At 37.9% G+C, this 18,282-nt stretch overlaps 1 protein-coding gene across 1 annotated transcript in view; it reads right to left on the minus strand.

Annotated features, from left to right (window-relative positions):
- Positions 1 to 16,829, minus strand: part of MTPAP (mitochondrial poly(A) polymerase) — a 31,998-nt gene extending 15,169 nt beyond the window's left edge. The window contains exons 1-5 of the mRNA XM_019465237.2: positions 16,645 to 16,829; positions 10,553 to 10,725; positions 9,799 to 10,032; positions 7,265 to 7,489; positions 1,023 to 1,234 (exon numbers count right to left, since the gene is read on the minus strand). Coding sequence (XP_019320782.1) covers positions 1,023 to 1,234; positions 7,265 to 7,489; positions 9,799 to 10,032; positions 10,553 to 10,725; positions 16,645 to 16,798 — 998 coding nt within the window. The 5' untranslated portion in view covers positions 16,799 to 16,829. The remainder of the gene's footprint in view (positions 1 to 1,022; positions 1,235 to 7,264; positions 7,490 to 9,798; positions 10,033 to 10,552; positions 10,726 to 16,644) is intronic.
- Between the last annotated feature and the right edge of the window lie 1,453 nt (positions 16,830 to 18,282).

Here is an 18,282-nt window from a genome sequence, read left to right on the forward strand (position 1 = left end):
TTTTATGTAAATGAATCTGAATTAAGTTGCAAATAAATGTCAAATAGTGCCAGGTATTCGAAATAAAGAAACAATGCAGGAATATAAAAACCTGAAAGATTTTAGAACAAATTTTTAAAAACCTGTCCCAACAAGACAATAAAAATAACACTGCTACAGACACAGATGCCATTTTGTTCTATCACACATGCTATACAGAAAATATAATAATGACAGAAAACGCAGTATGTATACTTATTTTTACTCCCTTGGGCTACTTGAGAGAAATTCAGAAGTACTTAGCACTGACTTGTTAGTGAATAGGAGTTTAAGCAAAACTGCTCTTGAATGGATTTTCTGAGTCTATTGTTAGTACAGATTATCTAACAGATAATGTAGTGAAATCTAATGCATGCAGTGAGAACACTACAGTTCTGACTTCAACTCCTGCATTGAGAAGTTTTCCCTGCTAAGAACAAAAACGATAAGGAGTCAGAGTAGGAAAGAACTTGTCACTCGCACCCCATTTTTTTAAGGAAACAGGCTGCTAGGATAATAAAATGAAAATATGCTAAGGAAAACACTTATACAGACTGAAGCTGCTCCGACCCACTTTCCGTCCGAAGCAAACACCATCTGGGTTTAGGACCCTGAGTTGTCTATACCCAGAGGTTCAGGGTCAAACCCAATGTGCTACTTTATTTTCTAAGTATACTTAGATGACTACATACAGAAGATCTGTTACAGGTGTTTTCATGGTATCACGCTATGTAAGGTAAGAACAATGAAACAGTTCTCCTCAGATGACGTTAGGTATGTTAACACTTCAAACACAGCGTCCTAACATTTTATTTATGAATCTCAAAAAGCCAACAGATATATATGAGAAAATATTTCCAATTTTTAAATCCAAGTATTCAAAAAATTTTGAAGTTATTATTAAAGCAGGTGTAAAAGTCCAAAGCCACTGTTTCTGTACAAGAAAAACTATGCTAACACCTTATGATATTCACATTTAAGATGACAAAACAAAGATATAGTACCTATTGTTAGTAGTCAAATCACATTGAAATCCAGAGGCCTGGTGTGAGAACCTCACGAGAGGACACCGAGCATTTAAGATTTTTTGTACACCCACACAACCAGGGCCAAAGTGGTCAAGGCATTCTCCTATCACAGACAGGATCTTCTGAGTTGCCATTCTTTCTGAAGGTACATTTTTCACTTGAAATTCCATCAGAAAATTTCCTGAGGTCTGAACAATAAAAACATTTGTAAATGGGAGCTTTTAATAAGAAGGAATTTCTTAAATCAACTCTCTAGAAGAAAGCTCTAAGTCATTTTCAACAAAACAAAACACAAAAAACACACATTCAAGGGGCACCGGGGTGGCTCAGTTGGTGAAGCATCTGACTCTTGACTTCCACTCAGATCATCATCTCACAGTTCGGGAGATCGAGCCCCATGTCGGACTCTGCACTGACCGTGTGGAGCCTGCTCAGGATTCTCTCTCTCCCTCTCTCTCTGCCCCTCCCCTGCTTGCATTCTGTATCTCTCAAAATAAATAAAAATAAAAAAGAAGAAGGGAGGCTGGGTGGCTCAGTCAGTTAAGTGTCCGACTTCGGCGCAGGTCATGATCTCTCAGTCCATGAGTTCAAGACCCACGTTGGGCTCTGCGCTGACAGCTCAGAGCCTGGAGCCTGCTTCAGATTCTGTGTCTCCCTCTCTCTCCGTGATTCTGTGTCTCCCGCTCACACTCTCTCTCAAAAATGAATAAGTGTTTTAAAAAAAAAATCAATGGGGGCGTAGAGAGGGGGAAGGGAAAGGAAGAAAGAAAAATAAAGCAAGTATGTGGAAAGAAACTGAGTACCTCATGTACTCTTGATAATTTACACTTCCTAGTTCTGATTCTTTCCTAAGACTCATTCACATTCCTTGCCTTGGGTTCTATGACACTTCCTCTACTTTTTTAAAAATTTGGTTTAAGCTAGTCTGAGCTGGTATCTGTGAATAAGCAAAGAATATTAACTGATACGGTTGGCAATTAAGAGGGGAATAAAAGACAGCACCCTAACTGTCTTAACAAATAAAGGACTCGTTAAGCAAATTACAGTACATTCATTCAGTGGAATACTGAAAAAGATGCAGTAGGCTGAACTGCCAAGACACTATTAACTGGAAAAAAAAATCAGGTTATAATCTGCAAAGATAAAGGGTTTTGTTATAAAAAAGAAGGATTTCTACCTGCAGAAGAAAAAAATTCAGAACAAAATTCATTACATTATTCATAGTAGTTACCTCTGTAAGTGGTGAGACCATCAGAGATATTTACATTATACATTTCTGGAACTGTTACTTTATAATCAGAAAAAAAGACATTAAAAAATATACAGGTGTGACATGTATACAAACAATCCCCAGAAATAAACATGTTGTATTTTCTCTATTTATTTCTGTCATCGAGACAAGCTTTTTTTTAAACTAGGAAACTTTTATATTGAAGAAAAAAATGGATTTCCTTTAAGAGCATCAAAATTTCAAAAATCTAGCTTAGTCCTTTTGTTAAAAGATCTTAATAACTTCTGGTTCCCTGGTCTATTCGATTTTAAAATTCAAACACATACCAATTTATATGGGAAGGAACCCAAACAAGAATAACCAACAAATAGAGCACAGAGCTACTCAACAGAAAAGTAAAGAAAAAGAAACATCTTCTATCAGGATAAAGCCGTACTAGAAGAAAGAGACAGATTTGAGGTGAAATAATCTCAGGATAGAAAAAAAAGGGGAATTGGGAGATTAGTATCAGACTAGTATCAGCTATGTTGGACTCAGATGCCAAGGAAGGGTTAGAAGTACTCAGAAGAAAAGAGATAATGAGATTTTCACCACAAATGAGACAAAAATAAAATCGCTGAGGCAACAAGTGAAAATGACACCAGAGAAAAATAGATTTGAGTAATGCAGTAATTGAGTTCCAGTCTAGAAACTAGAACTAGCTGTGAACTATAGGCAAGAATGTGAAGTTACAGAAGGTATTCACCAAATACTCTGCATCGCCTTTCTGACATTTAGGAGGGCGTCCCACTCCTGCCCCTCTAAAGTGAAGCACAGTCACTTTGTGGCGACTTGCTGTCGCCGATGAAATACGAACAGAGGCTTCACAAGTCACTTCCAGGCAGAGCTTTAAAAGCTAGTGGTCCATTCTCCACTGTGCCTTTCCACTGCTTGGGTGCTAGAAGCACGGGCACGAGCGGTGAAAGCTGCTCACCCTGGGTGCTTGAGAGACCCGTGCAGAGTGCCCCTGCTGACCTGCTTTGGCCACACAGCCTTAGCAAGAGATAAACAGCGAGGTGCAGAGTTTGGGGAGGTGTTTATCACCAAAGCATAACCTGGCCTAATCTGGCTGATATAAGAAGCAAGAGATCAATAACCACATGGGGTAATTCTACTTAGATAAATGCACTCCACAGAGAAATAAAACACTGCAATTATGGAATAAAACACTGCAATTATGGAAGATGCAGATGATGAAAAGCACATCTATAATGAGCAGAAATAAGACCCCCCCCCCCCAAATTACTCTCCTCTAACAAACAAATAAAAATAAGATAAATTTCTCAGACGGCCAAAGCAATAAACATTTCTTACTAATTTTGCTATTCCTCTGCCACCTCTTTGTTTCAGATAAATTTTTAAAAAAATTTTATGTTCTTCCTAATTACTCTGGTATTATGCCAATATCTCATAAAAATAAAACACAAAGTCAGCACCTTGCCCACAGCAATAATTTAGAGAACAGGATAGGACTTGGCCACCAATTTTTACTTCTGTTACCTAAATCCTGTAATACATAAAACCCTATCAGAAAAAGAAAAACCCTATTAGAAAAAGAGCAAGATTTTAGCTTAAAATTTTGTACTGAGGTGCCTGGCTGGCTCAGTCGGTTAAGCATCGGACTTCGGCTCAGGTTACGATCTCGTGGTTTGCGAGTTTGAGCCCCACTTCGGGCTCTGGGGGGTGTCAGGGCAGAGCCTGGAGCGTGCTTCGGATTCTGTGTCTCCCTCTCTCTCTTCCCCTCCCCTACTCGCACCCTGTCTCTCTCTCAAAAATAAATAAACATTAAAAATTTTTTTTTTAAATTTTGTACTAAAATGATCTTTGTGATACCTTAGGCAGCACATTTCACTTGTGAGCATCGTTCACACATTAAGAAACATGAAAGTTTACAATTTAGTTGCTAAATAACTTTCCTTTACTCATTAGCAAATCATCTCTTTCTAGTGCCTGTGATGCACAAAATATTCTACATAGTGCTAAAAGACATACAAGAGTCTAACACACTCTTCCTAACTTCCCTCAACTCGGACTGAATAAAATAAGCACCCAGAATTATAAAGCAAGGTGGTGTGCCAAAGGAGACACAAACCAAGAGGAGAGGAAGGAGAGTGCACAATTGCACAAAGCTGTCCAAGAGACTCTTTCATGAAGTAGATGAATTTAAAAGTGCTTTTGGTTTTCATTACATTTCATTCTTAATATTTCTAGTAGCAAAGCTATTATAATCTTAAACACGCACATATTTCAAGGTACACATGTATAATACATCTCATTAGTTAAACCTACATACCAAAAAACATCAGATTGCTTAGTGAGATTGGAGCACTGTCTTTGAAAACATCTTTCTGGAATACCTCTGTATTTCAGAGATCTAAGACCCAACTAAAAGTTTCCAACGCTCACCTCTGCCTCCAACGGAAAAAACTGTGTGTTTCCTACTTGCATAATAATGAAATAACCAGTAATATGGCTGCTGATGGTGATCAACATTGGAACACTTATTACACGCTGAGCACCGTCCTACGTGCTTCACATGTATTAGCTCGATGAAGCCCTCCGGCACTCCACGAGCCAGGTGCTATAGCACCAACCCAATCTCACAGCTAGAAAAATCTAGGCAGAGAAGACCAAAATAACTTATTGAGGATCACACAGCCAGTAAGTAGAAGAATTACTCTTCTGCAATTTGGCTCTAGAGCCTGGGCTTTAGCCATTACAATATATTATTACACTCCTTGATTATTTAGCAAAGTCTTTTACTTAAAATAAAAATAACCTAGCACAACTTAAGTATCCCTGCCAGGAATTTAATACAATTTCAAGTACATGTTAGTCTTACTAAGAATGATCCATTTCATTTTTATGTGTTTTGTATTACTTTAATTCAGTAAGTATATACTGAGCAGAACACATTGAGTTATGCCAGGCACTGTGTGGGATAAGAAAATGAACAGACATGGTTGCTGCCCTGCCCTAGCTTATGATATAGTGGGAGGAATATATCAGCCACTAACTAAACATAACATAGGAGGAATCTGCAAACAGAAATATGAGCAAGATACTACAAAAAAAAGAGTAATTAATTCTGAGAAGAAAAAAAATCAAGATGGTGTCAAGAACGCAGAGTAAGAACTGGCCTTTGAAAACTACCAGGAAATGGCAGTCAGGGAATAGTGGGAAAGAGCACTCCCCACTGAAGAGACATATTGGCCAGTATTCATGTTCTGAAAGTGCCTTATAATTTGGTAATTAAATGATGTGATTGGAACACTGGGTATACAAAGACATTTAATGAGAAATCGTTACTAAAATTAATTAAGAGACAGATCATTTCAATACTATGCTAACGAGAAGACCCATTCTATGTCTGTGAGAAGATCCAATCAGTCTTTTAGGATAACTCCAGTACGGCCCGAAGATGGAAAACCAAGACACGACACAAGAAATAAGAGGTAGAAAACAGCATACTGTGACATTAATCTAAGTGAGAGTTTATAAGGAACTGTGTCACTATAGCTTTGAGGATGTACATAAAGGGGGAGATATGAGAGATAACTTAGAATCAAAGAAGATGGCAAATATCAGGAAAACGAAAATGCCACTAATTAACATGTGAAACATACCTAAGAACTTTCATAAAAACTCACCAAGAGTATCTACAAAGAATGAAAAAAGTTTTATTTTCAAAATGGTAGGTTCAAGTGTCAACTGGACATCCACGTAGAGAAGATTCCTAGTTTGAAATACGTAAGAGAAGACAGAGGTTTATAAAAACCTACATTTTATAAACACACAGAAGCCTTTTCCAAGTTGTAACTAAATGAAAGCATCCCTTATATTGTGTGGGAGAATGGCAGAGACACTGGTTCACTTTACCTGTTACATATGCATGTTAATAAGAACTGAATGGAATATATAATTTCCAAACTCGAAGAGGAGAAAGTGGGATGAGGCAGGAATAAAGCAGTAATCCACAGGAATAAAAGGTAGAGGACAGAGAATACAGTCACTGGTACTGCAAGAGCATTGTATGGTGACAGATGTGACAGGACAGACACTTGTGGTGAGGACAGCATAACATATGATCTTTTTAAGTACTGTACACCTAAGACTTATGTAACGTTGTGTCAACTGTACTTCAGCTTTATTTTTTTTAAAAAAAGCAGGACTCCAATAGGAGGAAGGAAAAGGAAATGAAAAGCAAAGATAAAGCACTGAAAAACATAAATAAAAAATAACACAGTAAAAATGAACTCAAAAATTATCAGTAATAATGAATAAACACATTGACTTCAAAGACTCAAGATCAGAGTAAAAGCACAAAATTCAGTGATCTGCTATTCATCAGAGATATTCAAAATACAAGAGCATGTATAAAGGCTGAAAATGAAGATACAGAAGATACATGAAGGAAGTAACAAGTGGTCATCTTACCAAAAAAGAATTTAAGGAAAAAGCATGTATAGAGATAAAAGACATAATTTAATGATAAATGAACCCAGTCAGAAGATATAATAATCATACACCTATATACCTACACGTTGCTAACACAGCCTTTGAACAAAACAAAAATCAAAAGAATTCCTAGGAGAAATTAACAAAACCAAACAAACATCATGAGATTTCAAAATATTTCAATAACTAGATCACACAGATTAAAAAAAATTAGTTAAGATACAGATCATTTGAGTAAGACAATGAATAACCTCGGCCTAATGGAAAAACTTCAGAACCCATGGAAAAAATAATCATTTTATTATGTGTAGAATAGTCACAAAAAATTATTCTACGTTACACTGATACGAAGAAAGACTTTACAATTCCAAAGAGTTAATATCAAATAGACCATATTCTTTACCCACAATGTTTATTAAAGTTTAGAAATCAAGTTATAATTTTATTAAGTCCAAAGATTACTTTTAGTGACCTAAAGCAATACAATTACCTTGTTGGCGCTGAATTTTCCAATTTCATCCAGATCCAAAAACATGTCCAAGTCACATCCCAATTTCCCAAAACTGTTCACCGAAGAGCCAAAGGGTCTGACAGTACAGTCCAGGAAATACGCAGCCGCTATATCTTCAATAAGAGAACAGGTGAGGTATCGGAGCTTAGTGTTCTCCTCTGTTAACTGCAATTCCTTCAGCAGAGTGTTCAGCTGATCATCTATCTAGCTGGCCAAAACAAAAGCAGCAACATATAGAAAATGTACAGGTCACATAAGATAGTTGGCATTTTACTTCTAGAGATTCGATGGCTTTGGAGACCGAGCTGAAAAACATGTACTTTTTTCCTTCCCCTAAAAGCAGATGTTTTAAAAATTATCCTTTAAAAAGGACTGAGGAGTGATGATGATAATAATAAAGTATAAAACCATAGAAAAATAAAAAAAATCAGTAAATGAAAATAAAAATACAAATGTTGGCACTTCAATCCACAACTAAATTGTCAGCATCTCTGTGGTTGGGGCCAGTAAGCAAAATTTTGGTATGTTGTATAGGTAATTCTGATGAAACAAGTTTAGGAGTCAATTGCTAGTCCAGACCATGATCCATTTATTCGGCAAATGGTTACTGAGTCTCTACGGCTAATGGTCAACCGGAGTATGGTTAGTCAACCAGTCTGCATATAACGTGGGGATCATCTGCCCAAGTCTCTAACCTACTCAAGGAATCTGGGTATTTAATATTTAAATAGAATACACTCAAGCCCACAGCTTACGCACCCTGAGAAAATATCCCTCACAATGTCTTTGAGGATTATGGAGACAAGGTAGCTGGTGTGATCTGAGTTGTGCTGTATGTGCAAAATACACACCAGATCTGATGATTTTTTTGAAACAAAAACCTAAAATATCTCATTAATAACTGTATAGTGATTATATGCTGAAATGCATATTTTAGATTTATTGGGTTAAATAGTTAAATTAATTTCAAAAAAAAAAAAGGACTGAGGAATGATGACATCGGCAAAAATCAAAACCACTACATTTCTTATGCAATATGTATAAAGTATTGTTTCAGGAAAATGAAAGTAGTTAAAATGCTCCAGAAAGAGGTCAAAACAACCACAAAGCTAGACATTTTAAACAAAGTTGGGGGGGCGCCTGGGTGGCTCAGTCGGTAGAGCGTCCGACTTCAGCTCAGGTCACGATCTCATGATCCGGGAGTTCGAGCCCCGGGTCGGGCTCTGGGCTAATGGCTCAGAGCCTGGAGCCTGCTTCCGATTCTGTGTCTCCCTCTCTCTCTGCCCCTCCCCCATTCATGCTCTGTCTCCCTCTGTCTCAAAAATAAATAAACGTTAAAAAAAAAAAAAAATTTAAACAAAGTTGGGGAGGAAGAAGAACCAATGTTAAAGGCAGGAAACACAAGAAATAAGCAATGCTTCAGGTAACCAAGGCCCAAGATCCCTCAACTCCTCAGAATAGTAATCCTGTATCTTCACCAGAAAACTGGTGGTAAAAACATCCATCACCTTTTGAAACTGTGCACTGGAGTATTTTTTTTTTAATTTTTTTTTTTAACGTTTTTTTTTTTATTTTTGAGATAGAGAAAGACAGAGCGTGAACGGGGGAGGGGCAGAGAGAGAGGGAGAAACAGAATTGGAAGCAGGCTCCAGGCTCCGAGCCATCAGCCCAGAGCCCGACACGGGGCTCGAACTCACGGACCATGAGATTGTGACCTGAGCTGAAGTCGGATGCTTAACCGACTGAGCCACCCAGGCGCCCCTGGAGTATTTAAAATAAAAATCATAGCTTTAAATGCCCATATTCGGAAAAAATATTGAAAATAACTGAACTATGTGTTTAAATCAAGAAAAACAAGTAACAGAGAGTAAAGAAAATGTGTAAGGTTAGAAATAAAATTTTTAAAATTAGAAAATCAAAACAAAAAATAGCACTTTGATCAAAAACATGAACTGATAAAGCCAAAACTAATATAAACAATGTTAGGGCAGCAAAAATAGATTAAGTCAGAAATGAGGTTTTTTTGGGTTTGTTTTTTTTTTTTTTTTTGAGATACTTCTTATTTTTGAGAGAGCACAAGTGGGACAGGAGCAGGGGGGGCATGTGGACAGAAGATCCAACAAGCTGACACAGTGAGCCCAATATGGGCTCGAACTCAAGAACTGTGAGATCATGACCTGAGCCGAAGTTGGAAACTCAACTGACCGAGCCACCCAGGTGCCCCAAGATACTTTTACATTTATAGAAAAATGCCGGGTACAACTATATGCCATTACGTTGACTGAAGAAAGAAAACCTGAATAGTCCAAAGGCTGAAAACTCTGTAAGACTGTGGTTACTTGCCAGGCATACAAGCAGAGTGTGGGGGAGGAGAGTGGGGAAGGACTGCTTTCACTTTTCACTCAACATATTCTGTAGTCTGAATATTTTATAAGAACCTATAATAAAGAAAATAATGTCAAACACACACACACATATTTTTAGATATTGGAGAAGTATACCTACAAACTTACACTTTCTGCATAACAAAGTAACTCAAGAAGCTTCTTGCTAGAAGGAGGTGCATGAATACTACATTGTACACGTGACTGTTCTGAAGTTGGGTTTGACGGATTCTTCGTCTTTAAATTGAAGACACGTGATCTGAATGGAATTGCAGCCTCTGTGCCCATACTTGGAGTACGAGTTCCATTCTGCAGTGAAGTTACACTTTCCTTTTGACAAAATTCTACAACAGCATAAAGACCCTATGCCAAAAACGTAAGAAAAAACAGAACACATCTCAGACTGATATATTTTAAATAGCATTTTTGCTCAAATTTCCAAACAATTATTGTAATACTAAAAAAATATTGATTTTTTAAATTTACAAATGATACACTTCTAACACAAGCACTGGTTTTAATCATTACAAGCAGATTAAGAAAAGGAACACTATAAACTGGTAAGAGTCAACAGAAGCTGAAAACAATGATGAAAGAGAAAATTAAAAGGCAAAACAAAAATCCCCTCCCCTTGGACTTTATCAATAAGATAAGAGACTACTTAAAGGATTCAAATAATGGAATCAGTCAGTTATAAATTACTTATAATCCCATAGTAATAATGCCATAAGGATTTTTATTCTCCTATAAAAAGATCATTAAAGAAATTTAAAGAGGGATGGTAAGATATCAAAAGAGAATCTAACTTTACCATACTGCAAATAATGAATGGAACGTTTAACTTTCAAAAGCATGAATGTCAGACTGTTTTTCAAATACTTACAAAGCTCTCATAGAAGAAATGATTATTAATAGGTCCATGTTGGGATAAATATTTTAGAAACTTTTTTACACTGATTTTATTTGGACAATGTATCAAAACGGTTCGCTGTGCCTGTTCTCGTCTTTCTTTCTGCACCTCAGAGAATGTCTTTTTGGGAGTCCTGCCTTCAGAGCCTATGAATGAGACAAAATATTTCCAACACAAAAACACAAACACACAAATATAAAATGTAAAGCATATTTTGATAAGGTATATACAGATTTTATAGCTGACTAAAACCACTTTATCCAAATCTCATCTTCTTTCTTCTTCACCTGTAAAAGAATGAAGCTATACTACTTTCGATTTTCATTTACCATTCTCCTGTAATTATCACTAATACTGTCCACTTTCCCAGTTTCGATTTACTATATTCAATGCAGAGCACTGAAAAGAGAAATATCCACAAAGTTTTAAAAGCCAAATCAAGAACGTAAAATCACCCGTTTAACACTACCCCAAATACACACATATAAAACCTGTACAAGGTTATAACATACCAAAGCCTAAAAGAAATTATTATAAACCTGAGTGTAAATGAGAATGAAGTTTAGAACTTTAACGTATTGGGGCACCTGGGTGGCTTAGTCAGACTCTTGATTTCGGCCCAGGTCATGATCTCAGGGTTCATGGGTTCGAGCCCCGTGTCAGGCTCTGCATAGACATTGTGGAACCTGCTTGGGATTCCCTCTCTCTTCTTCTCTGCCCCTCCCCCACTCTCTCTCTCAAAATAAATAAATAAACTTAAAAAATAACTTTAATGGATTAAAGTAAGTTACTGTTGTTTTTCTTTGTCATGGGTCTTGATCTAGCTCAAACAATTAACAGTGCGTTACCAACTATCTTGTGCTGTGTATCACAGGTACATCAACCAATTTCAAACTCAGCTGCTGTCCTTAAGAATTCTTGGTAATTTTACTAAAGAAATAGGGGGTAATTTCTTTTTTCATTCAAAACCAAACTAGGGCTGGGGGCTTTACCATCACAGGAAATGAAGACAAGAGCTGTAACAGTCAAGAATTAGATATTAATAATCAACTGACCACAAACGAAGAATCAACAACCAAGCATAAGGAAAAAGAAAATCATTCGAGTTCTAAGAGTGTATTAAGGCCAAATGCTGAATTTTAGCAACATATTTTTTCCTCCAAGATACTTAACTTCTAGTTGGGTGGCCTAAAAGTGTTTCTTTTAAATATCTGGAATGGTAGATTCTAGAGATTATAAACCACCAAGTCTGGTAACAATACCCACAAAAAATTCCAAAGAGATTAAATAGTACAGAAAATATAACTGATAACATGGAAATCAGCAGATGCTTTTCGACTCCTTTCAAAAGGTTATAAAACTGATAGATCAAGGAATACTGCAAACACACTGTACCTTGATCTCAGCAAACTCCAAGACATTCTCATGGACAAGACAGAGAAATGTGTGTTAATGCAGTAAGAGCTCGCTGTACCCTAAACCCTGTTCGTTAGCAAAGGCCTGGAGGCAGTCTCCAGTGGCACACCACAGAACTCTTAGCCCTGACATACCCCACGTTTCTAACTGATCAAACACATGCTGAGTTTGATTCCTGCCTTCACTGTACGAGATGCTGAAAATACATCTCTTAAATAGGGGTCCACATCTCCATTCCGGATGCCAATTCTTTAACATCAATCTCTTATTTCAAGGCCTGTATCACAACAGCCGGATTCCTCAAATGGTCTTATTCACGCTGGTCTTTTCCTTTTCAAGCCATTCTCTGGTGCCAAAGTGATCTTTATAAATCAATCTTTTAAAAAAAGTCGCATTCTTTGACTTCCCTGCTTCAAACCTTTCAATAGCTTCCCTACTGCATTCAAGATCAAGCCTAAACCCAACAGCATGGGGATAGTTATTGGCATTTTGCCCCATCTCTCCTCTTCAATGTCTACCATTTCCTTCTACCATTTCCTCCTTCTGCAGTGTTCACTTAAGGTACCCCACACACTGTGAACTTTGACTATCTTCTTGTCTCTGACTGGAATGCCCACCTTCTCATTTTCTGCCCCGAACACTCCCATTCATCCTCCCATAGGTCTGCGAAGACTTCTGACTTTCCATGGTAGGTATCTCCTCCACCTCCGTATTACCTTACTTCAACATCTGTGAAAGAACGTAATTCACGGTGTTGTAATAACTTAACAATATGGAAGAATATCTGTCTTCCAGATATTGAGGACAGGGACTATTACTATTCACTGTGATCTCAAGTCCACTGACAGTCCTTCCAATTAGTCCCTATTTCCTTCTTCTTCTTCTTCTTCTTTTTTTTTTTTTTTTTTGATATAGGCTCTGCCTAGACCACCTCACCCACTTTTCCCTTTGTAACTACCACTTACACATTCTTGTCTCTGATTTTTACGGAGTCCAGACAGTTGTCTAAATGCTTATTGTAAAAATAAAGTCAAATTATCACATTTTATGAAGTTTAAGTATAAATCCTTCCCTAGTTCTCTGCCCCTAATAACACTCAACCATTAAGTTTGGTACTTATGTTTTCATACATTTTTAAGGCATATACAAATATTTGCATTTCTCCACAGATAAACATTTTTTACACAAAATTACCAAAATCATATTTCACATTGTTTTATAATATGCCTTTAAAAATTTAATACACTGGGGATATCTGTATCAGTATATGTCTACCTCATTTTAAAAGTAACTGTGTAAAAAAAAAATAAAAGTAACTGTGTAAGTATTCTTGTTAATTTATCACAGTTTAGCCAATTCTCTACTGATATTCAGATGGTTTACCTCCTGTCACTATTACAAACAATACCGCAATATCATCTGCATACGATGTCTTTGATTTTTATGCAAGTATATCCCTGCAGCTGATCACTAAGAGGAGAGACTGAATTTAAGATTGATAGAGAAGTCTGATAAAAGATGAAGAAATCTGCTTAAAAAGCTGGGAGAGGTACAATCTAAAGTATTTACAGCTCTGGCCTGAACAACAGTAGGTAAAAATGATGAGGACAAAGTTGTGAAGGGGGAACAAAAAGTTCAGGAAGTTTAAATGCATTCCCTCATAAAAGGTTTACCAAACCTACGAATAACACAAAGTTGAGACTGAAAAGTAGTAAGTGCCAATATTTTATGACAGACTCAATTTCAATGGTCTTGATGACATAATCTGGTAAGCATAAACTTAATAAAAACAAACTAAGACTAAATACTGTCCTGCACTTAAAATCGAAAACAACATCGGGGCACCTGGGTGGTTCAGTCGGTTAAGTGCCTGGCTCCTGACTTCGGCTCAGGCCATGATCTCACAGGTTCATGAGTTCCAGCCCCACACCGGGCTCCGTGCAGACAGTGCGGAGCCTGCTCAGGATTCTCTGTTTCCCTCTCTCTCTGCCCCTCCCCTGCTCGCTTGCTCGCTCTCTCTCTCTCAAAATAAGTACACGTTAAAAAAAAAAAAAATAAATAAAGACACAATGACATAATGGGGAAGAAAATTAACCTAGTAGCAGTTACATAAAAGAGGTCCAAAAGTTTGATTTGATGAAAGCTCAAAATGAGTCAAAGCGACGTCTTCACCTCTGGGATGTGCACAGGGAATGAACAGATACATATACATCTATAAAATTCCAAACTTCATGGAAACAAATGTTCTTAAAAACCCAAATTCAAGGGATAACAGCATTTCTTTACTATTTACTGGTCGGGCCACGTACGGAGTATATGTTCTACTGTGGCCATAATGGATATGAAGGATACTGATGAAACAGAGACCACCTGGCGAGGAGTGGTAAAAGGTCTAGAAGCTGACAGAGAATTACTGTAGATTAAGCGGGATTTGCAGCCTGAAGGAAAACTAATGAGAACCTGAATGCTGTCTTCAACTCTTAACAGCAAACCCTCTGTTCGTGCAGCACTTCAGTTTTCCAAGCCTCTACAAATACGCTCTATTTCAAATCTCAGAATAAGCTTTGTGATGGAGCAGGTATCATTACCGGTAAAAAAGAAAAAAAACCTTGCACAAAATCAAATATCTAATAAGCTGGATAGCATCTTCTAGAATGCTATCTGTTATCTGATTGCCTAGCCTCTGTCCCCCTTGTTTAAGTGATAGCACACCCCAGCTGGCAGGAAACCACTCTATGAGGTTGTAGGGGGCTGTCAATATTGTTATCCTACCTAGGATACTGACCCTCATCCCCTCGGAGAGACTAAGATTATCAGACTATTTTGGAAAGCTCCTCTTGGTCCAAGAGGTGGGGGTGTGATCAATCAAAAGCTCCTTCTCAGAATTCTTCAAATTTAGGTATAAGATTATCTTATTCTTCCCTTTGGAAAAGGCTATACGCATGTAAACTTGAAGCTGCTGGGGGTCATGCCTCCATGCAGAAGAATCTGAGATAAGGAGGCCACCAAAAAACAGCTGAAGAAAACACTACCGCACATTGACCATATCCACCCTGTTGACCTTAAAGAAGTTGGCTCTTTCTGGAGTTTGGTTACATGGGTTGGTACATTCTCCCCTTTCTACTTAAGCTAATTTGACTTAGCTTCTGTCACCTGCATCCCAAAGAGTATAATACACTATATACACTATATATTCTTACTCTTAAAATCGGGGTTCTTTTCCACTACTCAAATGAAAGCTATGTCAAATAGGAAGGTGCAGTTACTTCCTTCTCTTTTTAAAAATGGAAAAGAAATTCAAATGATGATTTTGTTGCACACAAGAGTCCCTGTACATTTAGCCAGTTATATGATACAAAATGAGACACATTTTCTAACAAAAACAACAAAGCTGTACTAAATGAAGAGTACAGCCTTGGAATCAGGTTTTTTCCTTATCACTGCTACTTAATAGATGGATAAGTTTGAGCTAGCCACTTGGACTAGCCTGTTTTCTCATCTATAAACGAGTAATAACTCCTTCCATACCAACTTTACAGAGTTCTATTTTCTCAAAGAGCATATGAAAATACTCCCAAATTTAAACCACTATTCAGATGCTAAATTAAAACAGCTTCTTTGGCAGAATTCTTACTCAAATTTTCAGAGTTACTTAAGAATTTTTAACAGAAGCAGCTTCTACCAAAGACAATCCAATCAGTATTTCCATGAAAAGTCATATTAAGTAACACTTCCACTCCCTGTCAACAAGACCCTTTATTTACAATCTGAGGAGAAGAAATATCCTACCATTTATTTTAGGGGGGAACATTTTACTTGTTCAGTCTACTATAAAACTACTACCAGAAGTAATTTTATCTCTTAAAACTACAGCTCCAAGAAATGGTAGAAATAAACATTTTGCCTATTCACTCGAGATCTAAATTAACTCGATATGTAACCTTACACAAGTTGCTCGGTTCTTTTAGCTTCTTTCTACACCTGTTAAGTGGAGACAATGAAACATTTTTTGCTAGATTGTTTTAAAAATTGTAAAGAAGATACAGCTCTTGGGGGTCACAACAGGGCTTCAATAATACGCAAAGAAGCATATAAATTTAGAACGTCTCCGGGTCGGCAGCCTGTTCCAGTGAATGCAAACCCGTTACCAGGTTACTAAAACGGCCAAAAGAATAAAGCAAAAGGCAATAATTTTCACAGGCAGAATCCTACATTCGGAAGCGGGGAATACTGTTAACTCATTAATGCTTCAATACACCCGTCCTCCAACAGCTTGTAAATCAGATACATTTGTGAATGAAGCAACTGACCGATATGTGGCATCACTGTTATCACTGTATTTTATCAAAGTATAAAATATAAGCAAACTGTGCTCGTGGCCTGAACTTCACAAAGATTTAAACAACTTCATTACTGTGCACAGGCCTCCCCGAATTAACATCACACCCCACTACTACCATGAGCAACGGGTGGCTCTAAGTTCCCCTAGTGAGATTAGAGGAGGATGGGACACAACCTCACCCTATTGCCAAAGGCTCCTCGGCCGTGTCCACAGGCCACGCGCTCGCCCGCGATCCCAGTCTCTTCCCCCTTCCCTCGCCCGCGGTGGGTCGCGGCTACAGAGCAAACCGAGGACACGGCGCCATCACCTGTCTCCACGCTCCCCGACGACTGCTCTTCTCTTTTAATTTCTGCGGCCACAGTTCTTGGGCAACTGAGAAGCCTGTGGATAGGACGCAGCACTTGACTTCTCTGAGCACATAGGGGTAAACTGGCCAACAACCCCACAGCGCGAGCCGCCATTGTCAAAGTAACAGAGGCAGGAAGACGAAAAGGGCATCTGGCTCCTGCGCGTGCGTGCTGAGGAGTAAGGAACGGGAAGCCTAGAGGGTCAAACTAGGCGAAAGTTGCCGGACTGAAGATGCCTTTGCTTTCAGATTCGTTTCGGTTTTGTTCTCCCACGGTTCTCTAAAAAGAAGAGCCCCCCGTAGAACGAGCCCACCACCTACTCTTTCAAATAGAGTCATGAAAATAGAACCGGACCTCAAGGTCACAGGGAAGGAGCACTTATTTGGAAATCTATACTTAAGAGTAGAGTAAGTGATAACACTTTTTCTTTATCAGACCTTTACACGTACTGGCTCTCAACCCTTACAACAACCCTGTGAGATGGGAACTATTATTATCGCCGTTTATTTACGGGGAGACTGAGGCGTATGCAAGTTAAGTAACATTTGTAAAGTTACACAGCCAGTCCGGGACAGAGATGGGAGTTAAACCTAGATTACCTGGTGCAAAGTTTTCCTTTTTTCTTATAACAAGTTTACTGAGATTTAGTTCATATTCTACACAATTCACCACTTTAGGTGTCCCATTCAGTGGTTGTGAGTATACCACAAAGTTGTGCAACAATAGGCATAATCATTTTTAGAACACTTTCATCAGCTCCAAAAGAAACCTTGTGCCCATTAGCTATCACTCCCCCAGTCCCCACATTCCCCCCCAGCCCTAAATAACCACTTATCTACTTTTTGTCTCCATGCTTTTGCCTTTTCTAGACATTTCATAGAAATAGAATCATGCAATATGTGTTTTTTTGTGACTGGCCTCCTTCACTTGGCATAATACTTTCAAGGTTCTTCTATGCTGTAGCATCTGTCACCACTTCATTCCTTTCTATGGCCAAATAATATTCCATCACATGGTGTTAGAAGATAAGTTGGGGCATATTAAAAATTTTAAGAGATTGTTTGAACAAAAATAAATTCAAATCAGGCAACATCCAATGTAGCAGACAGAAAGGGCGTTTATAGGCAGAAGGGAAGACTTGAAAATATAAATGAAAGATTTTCACAGGCAGAAGAGAGCAGGAACAAGGAAGTAATAGTGAGCAAAAAACACACTGGTTTGCATAAAGTTACTTTCCTTTAGGGGATGTCCCAGTTTATCAGGCAAATAAACTGGTTCTAATCAGGTGATTTCTGATTGATGGGCTTAAGATTCTATTTCTGGGAGAGTTGAAACTGTAATTAGGTTTTGTTTTGGTTACAATAGGCTTACACAAGTGACTCTATCTGGGGCCTGTTGTCCTATTTTTAACAATGGATATGCCACATATGGTTGCCCATTTCTGTTGTTTCTGTCTTTTGGATATTATAAATAATGCTGCTATGAACATCCATTATCAGTTTTTATATGAACATATGTTTTCACTTCTCTTGGCCATATACCTATGAGTAGAAGTGCTGGGCTGTATGGTAATTCTGTGTTTAATCTTTCGAGGAAAT

The sequence above is a fragment of the Panthera pardus genome, unplaced genomic scaffold (assembly GCF_024362965.1).
Source record: "Panthera pardus isolate Hobbes unplaced genomic scaffold, ASM2436296v1 HiC_scaffold_6, whole genome shotgun sequence".
Classification (NCBI taxonomy): domain Eukaryota; kingdom Metazoa; phylum Chordata; class Mammalia; order Carnivora; family Felidae; genus Panthera; species Panthera pardus.